Below are 15578 nucleotides of genomic sequence, written 5' to 3'. Positions count from 1 at the left end.
TGAAAATTTGAAAAATCGCTGGAAAATTTTGAAGTCCTCTAACATCCCAACAAGTAAAAGGACGTTCACCAAATGACGTCACCATACAGCAGACGTGTTGTAAATGTTGCAGTACTGATCTGACTAGCTGGACCCCAGAAGCCGAACAGGCATTTGAAAAACTCAAGAGATGTTTTGTTAAGGCCCCAGTTTTAATACAACTGCAGAGAATTCACAAAGATTTTGATGGGGATTTGCTGTGGATTATTCCCTTTCAGAGTATGTTCATACTACGGAACCCGAGTGGAGAATTTCTGATGGATTCCGCAGCTCGTACCCGTTCACGGCCACGTGCCTTTCCGCCGGCTCCATAGACACCATTCTATGGGTGGCCCGATTCCGCTATCCACTGAAGGAATTGACATGTCAATTCTTTCGGCGGAATGCGGAATCTGCCCATGCATAGAATAGTGTCTATGGCACAGGCGGAGAGGCCGTGAACGGGTACGAGCTAGGGAATCCGTTGGAAATTCTCCACTCGGGTTCCGTAGTGTGAACCTACCCTAATAGTAAGTTACTCACTGTGTGCAGTCTTATGGTAAACTCTTCACGAAAGCTTGTAGGAGGAATGTAGACTTGTGGTGCCCCTGTGAGGTGGCGGGTATAATGCAGTATTTTCCTGGCTCCAGGCTGTACTTTTCATTGACACATGGCTTACTGCGAAACACTGAACTCATCCATTGATCTGTTGCTTTGTTCAAATAGTCTTCCAGCTGTGAAATGTAAAGAATAAAATTAGCATCATCATAATTGCATCTAAACGTAGAAGTGACAAAAAGAAGAAGAGTATTCATAATAATAGATGAAGAATAGATTGCCCAATGCTCCCGTAAGAGCTGTCAGTGCCTTTTAGTTGAAACCAGATTGCAATCTGAGAGAAATGGCATGGGGAAACGTGATGAACTGTTATTCTGATGAGAGGCGGGGATTTCAAAGTATTAAAATAATGAAGGGGTTACAATGTATGACATAACTAGTCCAGGAGACACAGCTTGTATAAGGGTGCCTTTACACGTAACGGATCCACAGCGGATTTCTTGCTGCAAAATTGCAGCGAGATCTGCTGCGGATCCCTGGCCAGTACACTCTATGGGCAGAGAAACTCGCAGCGGGATGGATATCCCACTGAATGTCAGCAGCCCACCCCGTTAAAATTATCTTATCTGGGAAGACTTTTATAACTTCTGCCAAGTGTAGATGTGTCCTTGCCTAAGAGCACTGCTCCAATTAGACAGGTCACATTGGACCTGGTAAACTGATATTATTGGTGACCAAGCATGTCTGGGACTATGTGTCTGCCTGTGCCAGCTGTGCCCAGAACATGGTCCCTAGGAGCAGTCCCATCAGCCTCATGCAGCCATTACCAATCCCAAAATCTCCCTGGCAGCACATTGCTTTGCTGGCTGCACAATCATCTAGACTGTCATGGACCATTTTTCCAAGACGGCCAACTTCGTTCATTCCTCTGGACTACCATCTGCCACCCCTCTGGCCCACCTTTTTATTGAGTACATGGTCTGCCTTCCCACATTGTTTGAGATTGTGGAGTAGGGTTCAAGTCCTTGTTCTGGAGGGTGCTCTGTTTACTGCTAAAGAATTAGCTGAACTACTCCTCTGGTTACCACCTGCAAACCAAAGCCAAGTCGAAAGGGTGAACCAGAATTACTTATGTCAATTTCTTTCTTTACATCATGATGATTTCTATCTTTACATCCTTCAGCAGAATCCTCTGGAGCGTCGCCTTTTTACCTCATGTTTGGGCAACATCTGAGTTTCCTGCTTCCTCTCCTCCTGAGTTCGCTGAGGTTCCAGCAGCCAATTCTTTATTCAGGGGCTTTCTATAAATTTGGCAGCAGACCAAGATGTTTCAACAGAAAGCGGTGGCCCGCATGAGAAGGAAAGATTAAGATGAAGATGTCAGGCGAAGGTCTCCTCTGCAGTTATTTTTAGGTAACAGTGTCTGTCTGTCTTCTGGGAACTTTTAAATGAAAGTGCCCAGTTTGCTCCACAGTTGTTTGGCCCCTTTGATATCCTAAAGAAGATCAACCACAGAGCTTACAAACTTGAACTCCCCCTTCTCTCCGGATCCCTAATGCCTTTCATGTGCATTAAACCCCTGGTTCTTAACAAATACTCCAAGCCAGCTTCATTCACATCTGTCTCCATGGATGCTGAGTTGAAGTTTGAGGTAAAGGACATCCTGGATATGTTTGATGGATTGGAAGCATTATGGACTTGAAGAAAGATCTTTAGAACCTGAAGAAAACCTTTATGCCCCAACTCTTCTGAAGAAAGTTCTTACCAACCTCAGCTCCAAGAGAAGGGGATGTGGAGGGGGCAGTGCTGTAATACTGATGGACGAGACCATCCTGTCTGCTCCTCTGCTGTGTTCAATGCTCGTTGGGGCTGCTCGGGTTTTCGGTGGGTCTTCTCCCTCCTTCTACTGCGATGACACCTCTGGCCACTAGAGTTCTCATATAAAATGTTTAATTCATCCTCGGATTTCTGTTGTGCAAACACAAGAGCGAGGAAAAACCCCAGCCGACCCTCTGACTATAAATTTATGAGGTGTAAGCAATAAGCACGATCAATATAATCAACATAGCTAAACACTGGAACACATCATATTCTGATTTCTGACAATTAGGGGCCCGTTCACACTATGGAAAACAGGTGGAGGTCCCACCGCCCGTGAACTCGCTTGGAATCTCCTCTGCTATCTGTTTCAATGGGATTCCGCTTCCGCTCTCCACAGCAGAGGTGCACGAGTCATTCCATTGAAACGGACAGCAGTCAGCATTCCGAGCGGAGTCTTCAAGTGGGGGTTCTGCTTGGAACCTCCACCTGTTTTCCGTAGTGTGAATGGGCCCTAACAGATTACAGAATCAATTTCATTTATCTCCTGTCACCTCAATCTCATCCATAACTTATCACCGGCCTCATTGCCACATACCTTATACAGCATAAAGCCAATGGGCAGCCAGTCACCAAACTTGTGCCGGTTCCTGATGTTTTGTATGAGAGATATAACCACATTTAGTCTGCCCTTTGCTTCAGATCCGGTCACTGTTATTTCATATGAGGGATTCTTCATAAGCAACTCTAAGGAGAAAGTAATGTTTATAACTTTATATATTGTATACTGAAGGGTCCTCCCTTAATCAGATGATCGCAGATGGTCACTGCAGCCACATCCTCAATGGGGCTGTCTCTGATTTTTTTGTACGTAAAACAGCAGTACCTGTAATGTACCCAGCATAGAGTACACCGAATGTAGACAGAATTACCTTCAAATGTAATAGTCCAAGTAATGTTGTCTTTTGTCCATCGGCCTGGGAACATAAGTCTTTGCCATCTGTTGGGATCATTTCCCCCATCTAAAAAATCAGGAACTTGACTGCAGATAGTGATATTGGAAAATTCGGTAATGAAATCCTCCCAGCGAATCCTGGAAAAATACAAAGTATAATAAAAGTATATAAAATTTCTAATAGTCTGACAATTCTCTGGTCCCAAGTATGCAAGATTCTCTGTATTTAGACTGAAAATAATGCAGAATATTACACATTATAGTTAATGAGACCACCTTATGTTTTGGATTTATAGGGATCTACAATGTGTTGCTTGTTATAAAGTTACACATTTAATAATGCGGAAAGAGGATAAGAGTCTATTCAGTTCAACCAATTACTCTATATTAGGGAAAAAAAAGTGACCCTAGGACTCTTAAAATAAGAAAATCAAGAGATAAGCAAAATGACCGAACGCAAATAAACAGTGTCCCTAATTTCTTTAAAAAAAACAAAAAAAACAAATAATACCTTGCAGGTAGGCAAACCATGAAGACTAAAGGTATAAGTCATCGAATAAGTTATAGCCACTTAAAAACATCCCAACCAGGCAATCCTGCTGTTGTTTGGGATAGAGATAGGATAGAGAAAATACAGGCAACTATTATAATATAACCATTATAAATAAGGCTGGGCTCATATCTGTGTTTGACTCTGTTTCAATTCTATTTCTCTGTTCCAATTAGGTGAGAGAGAAACAGATATAAACGGACGACTTACATACTGACATAACCTGAAAGCCATTCAGTTTATGTCCATCATTGATTTCTTTTGTCCAGACTGAAAATTTGTGTAAGCATAAGTTCTTTGTTCATTAAGAAAAAACAGACTATTGCTATTACTTTTTTTTTTAATAACAAAAAAATCTGCCTTTCTAATTTAACCCCTTTCTCGTCAGCCATACATATATATATGCTCCTATTGTGCAGTCATTCAGTTACCTATTGCACTGCAATCTATGGTGATTGCGACAATTGAGGAAGTCAGTGACACCTCACTGACTGATTGGGACCCCAGCAACTATGATCGATTGCCCTCCAAACGTACTGGTTAAATACATTTATGGATTACTTTGGGGAGCAAGGACACGAGCTCCCCAAAGTATTCCATAAATGTATTTAATCAAAAACATACTGTATAGTACACTTACATACACATCCATTGTAATTCCAATGGAGTGTCCAGCAGGGGCGCACTATATATAGAAGTCAATGGTACTCATTGACTTCTATATATAGTGCGCCCCTGCTTGACACTCCATTGTAATAACAACCCCAGTTCGTGACGTCACCTTTTTTTTAGAAAATCTGAAGTCTCCCTGATCTACTAAATTAAGGGAAATAGCCCTATATGTGCATTTCCCATAATTAATGTACATTAGAAATTAGTCTAACTTTCCATTAGTAATAACATATTAAAAAATAGTTTTGGCCGGACTTCTCTTTTAACTGTTAAAAAAAAGTGTAAAAAAAAAAAGTGTAGAAAAAAATTAATACAAATTTTTAAAAATATTTTTTAAAAACCCTTTATAAAATGACCCCCCAATAAAAGTTTAGATGACCTCCTTGCCCATTATAAAAATATAATATATATATATATATATTTTTTTTTAATTATATATCTCAGCGTGTGGAATTGTCTGATCTATTAAAATATCACAATGTGTTTTACTGCAAGGTGAACAGATTAAACGAAAAGAAGGAAAAATACCAGAATTGCAGATTTTTTAATATTATATATCTCAATTTTTCTTTTACATCAATATGTGAATGGGAACCTAACCTGATCCAGTTTGTTTCTGTTTCTCTGTTGTTCAAACAGAACACAGAAACAGAACCAAGGAAGAGAGTGAAACACAGATGTAAACCCAGCCTAATACTAATCTTGGAGCTAACTTCAGTCACTGTTTAGCATACAGCTAATTGGTACATTAATCCTTTCTATATCCTTATACTTCAGTCTGTGTTCTAATGACAATTTAAATCATGATGTTCATAGCGCTATGTACTCATTGACACATTTATAAATCAGCATGAAACCAAAACTCTCTTTGCCCATAGAAACCAATCACAGCTAAACTTTCATATCTTAAGGGGGTACTCTTTATTTTTTTTTAAAACAACTAATACCAGAAAGTTATACAGGTTTTTAAATTATTTCTATTTAAAAATGTCAAGTCTTCTCTTATTTATCAGCTGCTATATATCCTGCAGAAAGTAAAGTCTAACACAGTGCTCTCTGCTGCCACCTATGTCTATTACGGGAACTGTCCAGAGCGGCAGCAAATACCCATAGAAAATCTCTTCTGCTGTTGACAGTGCCTGACACAGACAGAGGTGGCAGCAGAGAGAACTGTGTCAGATTAGAAAGAAAACACCACTTTCTGTAGAGAAAACAGCAGCTGATAAGTACTGGAGAACTTGAGATTTTCAAATACAGATCATTTACAAATCTGTATATCTTTGTGGTACCAGCAGATTAAAAAAAATGACCCCTTTTAAAGGCAGGGTGTCAATCACGGGTAAAACAAAGGGTAACTGTAAAATGACCAGAGGTAACTTAGCAGGAAAGAGATGGGTGTGGTGGAGAATCAATTACTAAAGCAGAAGGAATTGAGCTCTGTTCAGACAATGTTCAGACTGGTGCAACTGAAACCTAGATTTCAAATACTGAATAATGTCTAAGAGCGCAGTCTCCGCCATATACCCCAAGCCAAGGTCCACACCAAAGTTTATACAGGCACGGGCATGACAGAAAGAGAAATTTTTACAAAACTTAAAACTTTCATTTGTACATATTAAAACATGTTTCCAGGAATAGAAAGACTTGACTATCTTATTTAAAGAATGGCAACACACTTGTCCACAGGTTGTGTGGGGTATTGCAGCTCAGCTCAGGCTCACCAAACAATGGCAGTAACCTTCCAATAAAGTATACCTACCAGAATTGTCCATCTTCCTGGACTTTCTGCAGTCTTTCTCTGTCTTCCTGTATCAGTTCATTCCACAATGGGGAGCTAAGAGCAATAACAGAAAATGATTATTGCTGTTGAATAATCCTAATACGTTTTGTACCTTTTACATAAATCCATACACTATACAAATCTTATTAAACCTCATACATTTTTTATTAATTTTTTACATTTAGTTATGATGAATTTAGGTAAATTTGCACACTTTTTGCATGTCTTTTATAACAGTGTTGTTAGTCTCCCACCTCACGGTGTGTTTTGTGTTGGTATATTCCTCTGTTGTAAGTTACCTGTCACTCCAGTCCCCTGTCCATTCTGTCTGCCCCCATGGATTTCTCACTTGAATGAGTCTCACATATTCATCCCTAAAGGGAACCTATGAAAGATAGGAATATAATTATTTTTTTTTTTTTAAGCGACTCTGTACCCACTTTGTGCCCCCCTTAGCGACTCATACCTTCCTGTATCTGATGATAAGTCCTTGCTGGTGGTATGTTTCTCCACGATGGTGTCGCTTTCCAGTGCCCGAAATTCATACTTTATTACAGCTGGAGCCGTGCCTTAGAGGCGTGGCCTAGAGCGATCGTGCCCTAGACCAGCGCCGCCTGTGTGGTAGTCTAGGGCACGAGGCAGGAGAGGCAAGGAAAGGCCGGCAATGTCAGAAACACAGGGCGGGGTTTGTGCTGAGCAGACACACCAGAGAGGCGGCGCTGACCCAGACACGTCATTTCAGCAGCGTCGGGGGGAGTTAGGAGGCGGCGCATGCGCAGTCACTGCGATAGCTTGCCGGTGGACAGAGGGTGGACAGGGGGCGGAACGGGAGGCAGGGGGAGACAGAGAAGACTACCACACAGGCGGCGCTGGTCTAGGGCACCATCGCTCTAGGCCACGCCTCTAAGGCAAGGCTCCAGCTGCAATAAAGTATTAATTTCGGGCACTGGAAAGAGACACCAGCATGGAGAAACATACCACCAGCAAGGACTTATCATAAGCTACAGGAAGGTATAAGTAGTTGTGGGGGGAACAAAGGGGGTACAGAGTTGCTTTAAATTACATTTTAATGGGAATTTTGTGCATTTTACATACATAGATAGTTATCTTGTGTTTTCTGATGCAAAACTCCAAACCCTCTGCTCTCCTACTAATGATGATAAGTAAATGATGATTATTTATACTTTCAGCCACCACTATGGGGAGATTAATGTATACATGTACACATGGCTCATTAGTAGTGATGAACAGACCCATGGATATTCGGGTTCGACTGGTTTGGTGACCTGGACTTTTACCTGAACTTTTGCACAGACACACACCCCATCAGTGGCGGATTATAATGTGGGCGGCCGCCCAGGGCCCGAGGCTCCGGGGGGGCCCATGCCGCGGGCCCCTGAGTGATGTGCTGCGCCTGCTGTGGTGTGCGCTGTCTGTCCCTGGAGCAGTGGCTCCAGGGACAGACAGATTTCAGCCTAGCCCCGAAAGCTTTTTAGATCCCGCCAGCGCCGAAATAACAGAAGTCGGGGCCTGTGATAGATCATTATGAGAGGCCCCAGGCTGCTGTTACTTCAGCCGGCACCATTTAGTGCCCAATGTACGTCCGTACGCTGCTAGTGACGTCACCCCACATTAGACGGAGGGCTGCAGTGGACCCCTCCTCCTCTTCTGCGCTACAGAGACGTCGCCCTGCGTCCTATAGCGCTCCACAGCCGGCCGTAGCGGTGCCGAGCTTCACCCCCGCCGTGCTCCTCCGCCTCAGGCTGCTGTGAGTATTTAAACCCCTGGGGGGAAGGCGGTCTTCTAGGATAGTGGGGATTGGTATTGGCGGTCGTCTGTGTGTGTGGTCACCAGGTTGGATTATCTGTTTGGGTCAGGTGACATAGTGTGTGTGTGTGTGTGTAGGGGGGGTCAGGTGGGGGTAGTGTGTGTAGGGGGGGTCAGGTGGGGGTAGTGTGTGTAGGGGGGGTCAGGTGGGGGTAGTGTGTGGGGGGGTAAGATTGAGGTAGTGTGTGTAGGGGGGTCAGGCAGAGGTACTGTGTGTGTAGGGGGGGTCAGGTGGGGTAGTGTGTGTGTAGGGAGGGTCAGGTGGGGGTAGTGTGTGTGTAGGGGGGGTCAGGTGGGGGTAGTGTGTGTGTAGGGGGGGGGGGAAGGTGGGTGGGAAGGTATCGCACCTATTGGCGATACCAGACCCGACCAATCCCACCATACCCCCGAAGCCCCTGGAAAAAACACCAGATTTACTGGCAAGTCTGAACAAGAGAAGGGAAACTAAAAAAATAAAAACAAAAAAAGTTGTGTTTTTTTTGTCCCCCTGCTCCCTGGTGCTGCCCCCCTGCAAGGTGCTGCCCTAGGCACCGGACCACGGATGCCTAATGGTAAATACGGCCCTGGGGGTCAGGTGGGGGTAGTGTGTGTAGGGGGGGTCAGGTGGGGGTAGTGTGTGTAGGGGGGTCAGGTTTATTGTAGGCAGAGGGGGGGGACTTTATTACTATGGTGGCTACAGTAGACGCTATATTATATAGTGGGCACAGCAGTGGGAGTATTTTTACTAAGGGGGACAGGGGGCATTAATATTATATTTGGGTGCACATCAGGGACATTATTACTTTATGGAGGCACAGCAGGAGACATTATTGCTATATAGGGGCACAGCATGGACATTATTACTATATGGAGGCACAGCAGGAGACATTATTGCTATATAGGGGTACAGCATGAACATTATTACTATATGGAGGCACAGCAGGAGACATTATTGCTATATAGGGGCACAGCATCATGCTGTCAGCATGGACATTATTACTATATAGAGGCACAGCAGGATACATTATTACTATATAGAGGGCACAGCATGGACATTATTACTATATGGAGGCACAGCAGGAGACATTATTACTATATGCAGGGCACAACAGGGGTATTATTACTATATGGAGGCACAGCAGGAGGCATTATTACTATATGGAGGCACAGCAGGGGTATTATTACTGTATGGAGGCACAGCAGGAAACATTATTACTATATGGAGGCACAGCAGGAGACATTATTACTATATGGGGGCACAGGGAGCATTATTACTATATGGGGGCACAGTAGGGGCATTTAACAATGTTGGATAGCACAGCAGGGAGCATTATTACTATATTTGGGTGCACAGCAGGGGATATTCTTTACGGGAATAATGCACAGCAGGGGGGATATTCCATATGGGGATGCTGCACAGCAGGGGGGGATATTCCATATGGGGATGCTGCACAGCATATATACTATATGGGGGCTGATGCATGAGGGGGCATATACTTTATAGTGTGTTGCACAGGGGGCCACATACTACATGAGGACTGCTGAATGGGGACCTATACTATTTGAAGGCACAGTTAAGGCCTATAATTTATGCAGACACAGGGCAGGGGGGCTACAACTATGTGGTGGTAGAGAGAAGGCCTATACTATGTGAGCAAAGGGCATATAGGGCACAGGGGAGACCTAATTGTGTCAAATGTGTCAAGTGACTCATAAATGTTAAAGGGGTACCCTGAACCATAATGGACGCTGACTACAAGTGCTTTTTACAAGCACTTTAAGTGTTTTCCATTTGTCTTTGTCTCTCTGTTGGCTGTTTTCTACTGCACTTCACCAACACAGAGGGCATCCCTGTGATCACCTGACAGCTGACTCACTCGGTTAACTTGACCCAAAAAGAGCTGTGGACTTAGAGACTGTGGATTGGTGTACAATGACTCATTGTACATCAGTGATCCACCAATATCCACAGCTCTCCTGGGTGAAGTTAAATCTGTCAGTCAACCAACAGGTTACTTTAGGTGGCCTGTTTAAAAACTGTGTCTGGCAGCAGAATAAGTGCCATTGACAGTTATTCTGCTGCCAGACACGTTTTTAGAACAAGCTACCCGATATAATCTGACAGGTAACTCGCTGTGTTAACTTCACCCTGGAGAACTGTGGACAGGGTGTACTTGCACACAAATTGATAGGGCAGGAGCCATTTTACAGCTACACAGCCTATTATTCTCACATTATCTTCTCTGTGTAAATGATACCTAATAAACCTTTTATAACCTGAAAGTGTGACATCATAAGGTGGTTGCATTCAGTCCATTGGATAACCCCTTGCACCCGGGCTTTAGATCTAATGTGATGTACATTGTAAGGTTGCCATTTTGGACCAGATTCATACAAACACTTCAATAAAATTAGGTTAATTCACAAACCAAACTTTTCACAAAGTTCATAACAAATCTCGGTTCAGGAAGTTCAGTTCACACATCGCTAGTCATTACTATATCTTCATTATTACCGTTGCATAGCTTGTTATGGAATAGGCATGATCGCTTATGAGGTTTTTCGACTCATTTGCCTGTTGAGAACACAGAATGGTTACAAAAGGGGATAGCATTGATTTTGTTGAAAATTTCTGTTTAGTTGTTCTATTCAGGTTTTTGGCATTACCACGGCAAGCAGCAGCATCAAGAAAATCTGAGCACATGCCAGGGACTATTGGGCTTTAGTGAACTCATGTCAACATGCTCCAGGTTTAATAAAGGGGTATTCTGTCACACTGACTGATGCTGACTGTTGGGGTTATGACTGCTGGGACCCCCACCGTTCCCAAGACTAGAGACACAGATATTGGAGCACTCACTGTACCCTTGCTCCCTTTACCCTCAACTGGGCCATCAAATGTTTCTGGGTGCTGAATTCGGAAACATTTGGCAGCCCCTTCAAGAATGAATAGAGCATGGGGTGCTGTGACCATGCAGGCACAGTGATTGTCCATTTAAAGGGGTAGTTGAATCTTTCAAATCAACTGGTGCCATAAAGTGCCAGAGATTTGTAATTCACTTCTATTAAAAAAATCTTAAGTCTTCCAGTACTTATCAGCTGCTGTGTGTCCAGCAGGAAGTGGTGTTTTCTTTCCTGTCTGACCCAGTGCTCTCTGTTGCCTCCTCTGTCCATGTCAGGAACTGTCGAGCAGATTTGCACCAACAGGTTCTTCATATGTGGCAGGCAAGGGATGTGCATCAAACAGGCTCGGCCCACTGCTGGTCTAAAGTCTCACCCATCATGGCACAGCACCTGGCCTCGATTGAGGTTGAGCCACAGCAACTGCTTGTCTGTGTGGTTCCCTCAAGGTGTGGGGTTCGTCTCCCAGACAGATGAGCTTAAAAACAACCTGCTGTCGCTCATCTATGACTGTGCTGAAGTTGGTGGTGCATCAGCTATACTGAGAGTATGAGGAGGTGGCAGAGGAGGAAGATTGGTAGGAGGAGGAAGCAACAGGAGACAAGAACTGACGTCTAACAATGCAAGGTGGTGGTAGGACAAGCACCAAAATGCTACACACATGGGGCCCAGCCTCCAGTATCTGAACCCAGTTGATAAATAGGGAGATGTAACGTCCCTGCCAGGCTTACTGGTCCACGTATTGGTGGTTATGTCTACTTTGCTACTGATGTTGCACAGAGCACACATTATTTTCTCCCCAACCTGTTTATACCAGGTAGGGATGGCACACCTAGAAAAGTTCTGTGGAATATGTTGGTGCTATACGAGTAAAAAGTAGTACTTTTAGTACTAAGGGACATCTTTCCCATTCAGAACCAGGGCGTGTAAATGGGGGTATGTCTGCTTTATTGTTTGGGGGATAGAAAGCTGAACGTTTCACTATCATAGTTGGCAACAGTCCTGGTTTTGATGGAACTGTCCTAATTTTTATGTCTTGGAAAATCCTGCCTTTAGGCCAAGCAAGGCACAGTGATTGTCCATTTAAAGGGGTAGTCCACCCAAAAAAAATTTCTTTCAAATCAACTGGTGCCATAAAGTGCCAGAGATTTGTAATTCACTTTTATAAAAAAAATCTTAAGTCTTCCAGTACTTATCAGCTGCTGTGTGTCCAGCAGACAGTGGTGTTTTCTTTCACGTCTGACCCAGTGCTCTCTGTTGCCTCCTCTGTCCATGTCAGGAACTGTCCAAAGCAGGAGCGAATCCCCATAGAAAACCTCTCCTGCTCTCCAGACTGGAAATAATACAACTTCCTGGTGGGCATACAGCAGCTGATAAGTACTGGAAAGCTTGAGATTTTTTAATAGAAGTAAATTACAAATCTCTGGCACTTCATGGCAGCAGTTGATTTGAAAGAAATTTTTTTTGGGTGGACTACCGCTTTAAGGACAACTACATCACCGTTCTTGGAATCAGTGGGTGTTCCATTGGTTGAAAGGGCTTGTGTAAATTGGAACTGGAGCAAAATATCTATAGAAAGATGAACAGTAGAGATGAGCGAATCCCTCATCTAAACGAAGCAAAGCGATTCGACTGATCTGTCCTCCGCTTATCAAGTCGGCTGTCTGTCAGCGCTCCTCCGTTCTCTGCTGCTCCACCCCAGATGCCGGAGAAAAGCTGGATCAAATCCTGGGAAACTGTGATGAGTTTTCCAGGATTGGATCCAGCTTCTTCCTGCATCCTGGGAGGAGTGGCAGGGAGCGGAGCAGGGCTAAAAGGCAGACGACTTGATGAGTGGAGCACAGATTAAATGAAGCTCTTCGCTTTGTTTAGATTCACTCATCTCTAATGAACAGGCACAACTGCAGACGTAACAGAGGTAGCAATAATACCTGTTACATAAAGTGGCCCAGAGGGCCATTTGCCACATAAGAAAACACCCATATTATACATGGTGCATATACATATTATTTATTACCTCATCATTAGTGTTACAGGCCATCACTGAGTTACGGCTTGCCCAGCAGATCATGTCCCAATTAGGAGCCCCCTGGTCCTTTAGATCAGATGATATGGACAGGGCACCGGTCAGGTTCCTGAAGGCGTCAGCAGAATATCCACCATCTAAACTTTCATATGAACCCACTAATCTAAAGAAGCAGGAGTAAAGCAAATAGGTTTATATTCATTTTTTTCATTTTTGCCATTTTTTTTAGTTGAGCTGCAATAGATACAAAGACCTGGACAATGTTAATAAGGATCTGAAGGCATTTTCTCTGTCACTGTGTATGCTACGTGCATCAGGTCTTACAATGATCCATGTCCAATGGATTCCCAAAGAGCATCAAGCTGCATAAGTTCTCCAATGGCCCCAACATTGGATGTGTCTCCCTGAATGACAGGGAGATATGTTAATTTTGAAAGTGTCCCACATGGGGGGGGGGGGGGAAGGGGGTCATGGTTATTGTGGTATTTCTCTATTCCTGAGTGACCTTTATTGGTCAGGATACTGAGGGCCATTATTGCACATAGTGATCTATAGGAGGATGTGAGTGCCGATCTTTCAGATCAGCGTTTGCTTCTTCTTCATTCCCTGCTTGCTGTCTGTGCTATTACACGCACAAACAGGGAGCAGGAGGAGGTGGGGCGCGATGACCTGCGAGAGTGGCTGTTCGGGTGGTCTGCAGCCACCGCTCCTCTTACATGGAGGGACGGGCTGCAGATTGTTGCTATAGTTTTGATTGAAAATGTTGAAAGACAAAAATCGGCCAACATTGTGCATGTATAACTTAAAATCTAGACGTGTCAGGAAAATTTAGGGCGCTCGTTTTAGTACAAATCATATGATTTTCTTTCAGTAGTAAAATCATTGTTGGGCGGTGTAATCGTTTGGTGTATAAGGGCCCTAAGATGATGAATACTTACTTTGCATAAGCTTTCTCCAGGAGACAAGGCCAGAACTCATTTCCATTGGGTGGTATTGCAGACAAAAAGTTACAATTACCACCATCATCTAGAAAAGGCAGCTGGTCATCTACCACAACTTCAAACCACTCCCCAAGTTGCCAGAACTGAAAAACAGAATACACCGCAAAAATTACAATAAATATCTTCTAATCAAAGTCTATAAAATGCAAATTAAATGTGTCCTCTTATTGCTAGGGTAAACAAATAAAATCTACAATATATTTATATATTTTTCCAGTGAATAAGACGACCCCCGACTTTTAAAAAGATTTTCAAGGGTTCAAATGTTGTCTTATACGCCAGAAAATGTTAACCCCTACCTGACCGCAGCAGGGTTTACCACCTGCAGCCATGGGATGCGGCCGCGTTTTTGAGCTCTCCCACCGTATGCAACACTGCTGATTTTGCAAGTTTTCCCACCTACAAAGAACGGAGAATTATGTAATTTTAATCAAATATGGGTGGTGGTTGGGTCTTCCAACATGACAATAACCCAAACACAGCCAGGGCAACTAAGGAGCAGCTCAGTAAGAAGCATTTCAAGGGCCTGGAGTGGCCACACCTGAACCTAATAGAAAATGTTTGGAGGGAGCTGAAACTCAATGTTGCTCAGAGGCAACCCCCGAAACTGGAGAAGATGTGTATGGAGGAGGGGGACATAATCCCTGCTGCAGTGTCTGCAAACCTGGTTAGGAACTGCAGGAAACATCTGACCTCTGTAACTGCAAACAAGGATTTCTGGATGAATGTTAAGTTCTGTTTTTTTATTGTATCAAATCCTTATTTCATGTAATAAAATGCTAAATAATAATTTATAAATCATACAATGTGATTTTATAGATTTTTTTTCATAGATTCTGTCTCGCACAGATGGAGTGCACCTACAATAAAATTACACATTTGTCCATTCTTTGTAGGTGGGAAAACTTGCAAAATCGGCAGTGTATCAAATACTCATTTTCTTTAATATATAAATATATATATATATATATATATATATATATATATGAAATACTAGAAAATGTACCCAGCGCTGCCTGGGTATAAAGTGCCAGGTGCCCAGGAGGCCAATCTATGCCCTCTTATTTTTTGTTTATAAGAAAATCGCCAGGAGCCCTATATATCCCTATATACCCTGACAGTTCTGCACTGTTTATGTAATTTGTAACTTATACAGATTAGAAACAAACTAAAAACTTTAAGCATCCTAAATACCTAATAGCCAAACAGATGTCATGTCATAAGACTTTATACTGAGCTTGGTTATATACAACATTGGCAGTGCAATATACAGCCTGGTTATATACAACATTGCCAGTGTTATACAAAGCTTGGTTATATACAACACTGACAGTGTTATTCAGAGCCTGGTTATATACAACATTGGCAGTGTTATTGCCAGTTGCATAGACAGATCTAACCTGATCTAACTCTGGAGCAGCAACCTACAATTTTCCATGCGGAATCCAGATGTATGCCGCCACCTGCAGTGAGGAGTGCGGAGTCCTGAGGAG

The 15578-nt window shown here is 43.2% G+C and overlaps 1 protein-coding gene across 3 annotated transcripts in view; it reads right to left on the bottom strand.

Moving 5' to 3' along the window:
- LOC138773987 (calpain-8-like) overlaps positions 1-15578 on the bottom strand; it is a 613980-nt gene that overhangs the window by 13942 nt on the left and 584460 nt on the right. For all 3 annotated transcript variants that reach the window (XM_069954530.1, XM_069954529.1, XM_069954528.1), the window contains 8 exons: positions 14023-14168; positions 13076-13247; positions 10673-10732; positions 6651-6736; positions 6331-6405; positions 3327-3487; positions 2993-3141; positions 562-752 (listed from right to left, as the gene is read on the bottom strand). In XM_069954530.1, coding sequence (XP_069810631.1) covers positions 573-752; positions 2993-3141; positions 3327-3487; positions 6331-6405; positions 6651-6736; positions 10673-10732; positions 13076-13247; positions 14023-14168 — 1029 coding nt within the window. In that variant the 3' untranslated portion in view covers positions 562-572. The remainder of the gene's footprint in view (positions 1-561; positions 753-2992; positions 3142-3326; positions 3488-6330; positions 6406-6650; positions 6737-10672; positions 10733-13075; positions 13248-14022; positions 14169-15578) is intronic.

This window comes from Dendropsophus ebraccatus, chromosome 15, assembly GCF_027789765.1.
Source record: "Dendropsophus ebraccatus isolate aDenEbr1 chromosome 15, aDenEbr1.pat, whole genome shotgun sequence".
In the NCBI taxonomy this organism is placed as follows: Eukaryota; Metazoa; Chordata; class Amphibia; order Anura; family Hylidae; genus Dendropsophus; species Dendropsophus ebraccatus.
This window is presented reverse-complemented; position numbering and strand designations above follow the sequence as displayed.